The sequence below is a fragment of the Aristolochia californica genome, unplaced genomic scaffold (genome assembly GCF_029961685.1).
Source record: "Aristolochia californica isolate CCGP_79_NKW_82.1479 unplaced genomic scaffold, dmAriCali1.0.hap1 SCAF_4, whole genome shotgun sequence".
NCBI lineage: Eukaryota > Viridiplantae > Streptophyta > Magnoliopsida > Piperales > Aristolochiaceae > Aristolochia > Aristolochia californica.
The window spans coordinates 9,408,231-9,412,851 of record NW_027182103.1 but is presented as its reverse complement, the minus strand read 5'-3'; the positions used below and the strand labels follow the sequence as shown (position 1 = coordinate 9,412,851).

At 45.0% G+C, this 4,621-nt stretch overlaps 1 protein-coding gene across 1 annotated transcript; it reads left to right on the top strand.

Moving 5' to 3' along the window:
* Positions 1-1,818: 1,818 nt before the first annotated feature.
* Positions 1,819-4,279, top strand: LOC137963850 (pentatricopeptide repeat-containing protein At5g65560-like). Its single transcript, XM_068811070.1, has one exon. It carries the CDS (start codon positions 2,564-2,566, stop codon positions 3,749-3,751), a length of 1,188 nt encoding a protein of 395 aa, XP_068667171.1. The 5' UTR covers positions 1,819-2,563; the 3' UTR covers positions 3,752-4,279.
* The last annotated feature ends 342 nt before the right edge of the window (positions 4,280-4,621 follow it).

Sequence of the window (4,621 nt, the reverse complement as noted above, 5' to 3'; positions counted from 1 at the left end):
TCACATGAGGGGGTTACGGTGGATCCCGAGAAGATTTGAACTATTCACGAGTGGCTACAGCCACAGTCGTGTTCTGTATTACCGGGTTTTTTGGGTCTTTCGGGCTACTACCGCAAATTTATTCAGAACTATGGGTCAGTGGCAACACTATTAACCAATCTACTTAAGAAAAATTCCTTTATTTGGAATAAGGAGGCCACCACGTCGTTTGTGGCACTTAAAGTTGCCCTTGCATTCGCGCTAGCATTACAACTTCCCAACTTTGATAAATTATTCGTGGTAGAGTGCGACGCTTCGGGCATGGGAATTGGGCCGTTTTACAGCAGTTGGGCCATTCCATTGCGTATTTTAGCAGATAGTCAGCAGTCCATCATCACAAGCTGGCAGCCTATGAGCACGAATTGACTGGGTTGGCCAAAGCGGTCCAACATTGGAGGCCTTATCTCCAGGGCCAGACTTTTCTCATACGCAAGGATCACTACAACCTTAAATTCATACTAGAACAGCGTTTGACGACGCCGCTACAACAGCACTGGATCAGTAAGTTGTTGGGGTTTGACTTCTCAATAGAATATCGTGCGGGGAGATTAAATAAAGAGGCAGATTCCTAGTCACGGTGTTTTGAGGATCAGTAGTCGGTCTATTCGATCAGCCAGTCGAGATTTCTCATTCTGGACTTGGTGAGAGACGCACAAGCCACTGACCCTGCACTATAGGAACTGCATTAGAAGATTTCGGAAGGGACAATGAATTCGAAGTGGTCCAACCAGGATTCACTTATTTATTAAAAGCAGCGGATTTTCCTTCCACCCGAGTCCGAGTTGATTCCAACTATTCTCTCAGCCTACCATGATAGTACACACGAGGGGATACAGAAGACCTTGCACAAAATTCAAGCTGATTTTTACTGGCAAGCCATGAAACCCTCTATTGCGACTTATGTGGGCGACTGTCAGGTATGCCAGCGCAACAAAGCCAAGCACTTGAGTCCAGCCGGTCTTCTCCAGCCTCTGGCCCTTCCTATGCAGGTTTGGGCCTACATTTCGATGGATTTTGTGGAAGGCCTACCCCTGTTCTCCGGCAAATCCGTACTTTTCGTGGAGGTTGATAGATTCTCCAAGCAACTCGGTGTTATGGACTCATTAGGGGTTTATTTGTAATTTGTTGAACATTAGGGGTTTATTTGTAATTTGTAGAACTTATGGCCTTTGGCTTGTTTTCCCTAACTCCCTGTATAGGGAGGTGAGATGAATGAAGAAAGTAAGTATTAAGAAAATTAGAGTAAACAGGTCAGATTCTCCCTCAGAGGTCTAGGTCGGATTCTCCCTTTGAGGTCCAAGGTCGAGCCTCCTTCAAGGCTCAATCCCTTCCTCCCCAGGCTGGAAGAAATCGTTCGGTGGTTGATCCGAAATGGGCCATAACAGTTTGGTATCAGAGCGGACCAACTGTGGCGATTCATTTTCCTGGGAGGATTTGCGTCGACATTTGGTGGAACAACGTCCAGTTATGGAGAAACAGCATCAGGCCATGGAGAAAATCAAGACGAACATGTATGCCGTGAAGGACATATTACAGCGGATCAAACGGCTACTGGATGAGGACATGGGTCGTGGTCAAACGCCACTGGGCAGTTCCCTTCTTCTGGCCTAGCACCACCATTCCCACCCGTCCCCAACCCCACCACTTCTGCACCATCAAACCCCGCCCCCACCTAGGGCCCATCTGCACCCAGCACAACCTTCATCGGCCAAAATGCCCATTCAAGAGCTCTTGGTCATGGAAAAGCTCCCCCAAATTTCGACACCAGACGGTGGCAACCCCAAATCATGCGTACCGGAGGGGTTTTTCCCCATCCTTGTCTCATGCAAAGCCATAACTCTTCTTGCACAACGGACGCTTCTAGTCCAACGGATTGCAGACTCAGAAAAGCTTTTCGAACTCCCGAACTCAAAAGGCAGGAACCCAGATTTTGGGAAATCAGAAGACATTTTTGCCCAAATCTCGTCAATACAGGCTGATTTGGGTTCAACCTCCCAAATCCCCTTCTCATGGACAGCAGCACCTCTTCCCGCACAACAGACGAAAGTATTCCCATCTGCCTCAATCACGGCGAATCAATTCGACCCTCCCTCCTCTGTCTCCGACAATCTACTAGCACCGGCAGCAACAAGAGTCCACCAAAAAATGAGGAAGCGCCATCGGAAACTTGTCCGGTGGGAGGTCACTTCTGACCATCACCTCCCACTCGCAATTCCCCTCTTGACAGCACCGAGGGAACCCAACTTCCAAATTGGGTGGGCGTGGCTCAAAAAACAATTTCGGGGGGAATTGGCTGCCGGCCACCAACTATCAATTCCCATCCCCTTCTCGGCAATCCAGTGGGGACAACCTCATCCACGCAATCATGAGGCATTGTAAAAATGGCAGCTTCGATTCGGCTTCTCTAGTTTTTAATAGAAGGGTCAAGGCAGGTACTTAGCCCAACTCTATTACTTATTCGTGTTTGATTCATGGTCTTTGCAATGTTGGGACAATTGATGAAGCATTGGATCTCATCAAGGACATGGTGGAGAAGGGCCTTGGTCCAATGGCTTCTACCTATAAACTTCCTCTCACATCTCTCTGTGAGGCTGGTCGTCTCAAGGAAGCATGTGATCTGCTCATTGTCATGAGAAAAAGATGTGTTTGTCCTAACGTTCAAACTCGCACTGGTTTAATCCCTGGTTTGTTTAGAGTGGATTACTTTGAAATTGCTATTGGCTTGTTTCACAAGAGGTTACAAGATAGTGTGGTTACTTTGATAAATGGATATTGCAAATTGGGAAATCTGAACAATGCAATGAGATTGCTGAATTTCATGCAAGAGAATGGATGTGAACCGGATGAGTGGACATTTACAGAACTGATTTGTGGATCCTTAAAAATGGGTATGTTGGATGTGGCTTTAGATATGTTCAATAAAATGGCAACATGTGGATTAAATCCGCATAAAGTCAGTTATATTGCCTTACTAGATGGATGTTGCAAGAGGGAGGCGATGGGCCTGGCACTATCGTTGTTGGACAAGATCAAGGAGATTGGTTGTAGACCTAATGTGCATATATATAATGTGATACTTAATGGATTTTGCACACATAATAGGTTACCAGAAGCAGAAAAGCTTTGTAGAGAAATTGTAGAACAGGGGTTGTTCCCCACTGTTGTAACCTATACAACTTTGACTGATGGGTTGTGTAAGAGTGGGGCCACCAGTCTTGCATTTAAAGTGGTTGATGAGATGATGAAGCATGATTGCCTACCAAACCACCACACTTCCAGCACACTCATCTATGGATTATGTCAAGAAGTCAACGCCATGGAGGCCGAGCTTCTATTTAAAGAAATGCAAAGGAAAGGGTTGATTCCAGATCTAGTGACTTATACTTTAGTAATAGACGGACCCAATGGTGTTTTGCTAAAACGCTTGCAGAAGGATCAAGACGTTCTTGAAGAAGACCACATTGATGGCTATCTTTCCAAAGGAAAGGCGAGAGGTTCTACATCTGTTAATGGTCTCTTAGATAGGTTGTTGGAGCATGGTTGTGGGCCATATTTTGATACATATGTTACTTTACTAGTGGGTTTATGGAGAAAGGAGTCAAGGCATTTGTCTCATACCTGCAAGCTTATAAAAAGCCTCATTGCACCTTCATATTCAGATGGAAGGACTTGCTGGTCAGACAAAGTAGACTGCAGAACAACTGGGAACTAGTACTGCCTTGCAAAAACAGCAGCCGCAAGTGCAGCTTTGGAGTATGGACAGAAACACAACATTTGGCGCATAGTTGCTGTCCAAGATGTCACTGAAGCCCTTCTCCTTATCTATGCAAGATCAGATGCATCTAGGAGATCCATATGTGGACCCCATGCAATACGGGCACATGATTTCGTTGACAAGTTACCGAGCATGTTTTCACAGTATAATTATCCTCAAAATTTTGTCAATGGTGACAATGATATTTGTCTAAGCTCTGAGAGGGAGACGAGTTTAGGATGGTAAAAAAAATGCTCCTCTACTAGGTTGCTCTACTTTTGTACGGACAGGCCATTCTACATTCGAGCTTGAGGACAAGCTCGTTATCCAGGAGGGGAGTAATGTTATGGACTCATTAGGGGTTTATTTGCAATTTCTATTCATTAGGGGGTTTATTTGTAATTTCAATTCATTAGGGGTTTATTTATAATTTGTTGAACATTAGGGGTTTATTTTTAATTTTTAGAACTTATGGCCTTTGGCATGTTTTCCCTAACTCCCTATATAGGGATGTGAGATGAATGAAGAAAGTAACTATTGAGAAAATTAGAGTAAATAGGTCAGATTCTCCCTTAGAGGTCTAGGTCGGATTCTCCCTTTGAGGTCCAAGGTCGAGCCTCCTTCAAGGCTCAATCCTTTCCTCCCCACGCTAGAAGAAATTGTCTGGTGGTTGATCCGAAATAGGCCATAACACTCGGTAAGACCATCAAAAGAGGAACTTTCCTCCTGGCGCACTGGTCAAAGAGAAAAACTTCTATACAGACCCTTGATGTGAAGTGAGTTTAAATTTTGAGTGTTGGAGTCTCAAGTTCCATGCCATGTTACTCG

Excerpts from the sequence above, each read along its gene's own strand:
- LOC137963850 (XM_068811070.1), top strand. The coding sequence starts at position 2,564 with ATGGTGGAGAAGGGCCTTGGTCCAATGGCTTCTACCTATAAACTTCCT.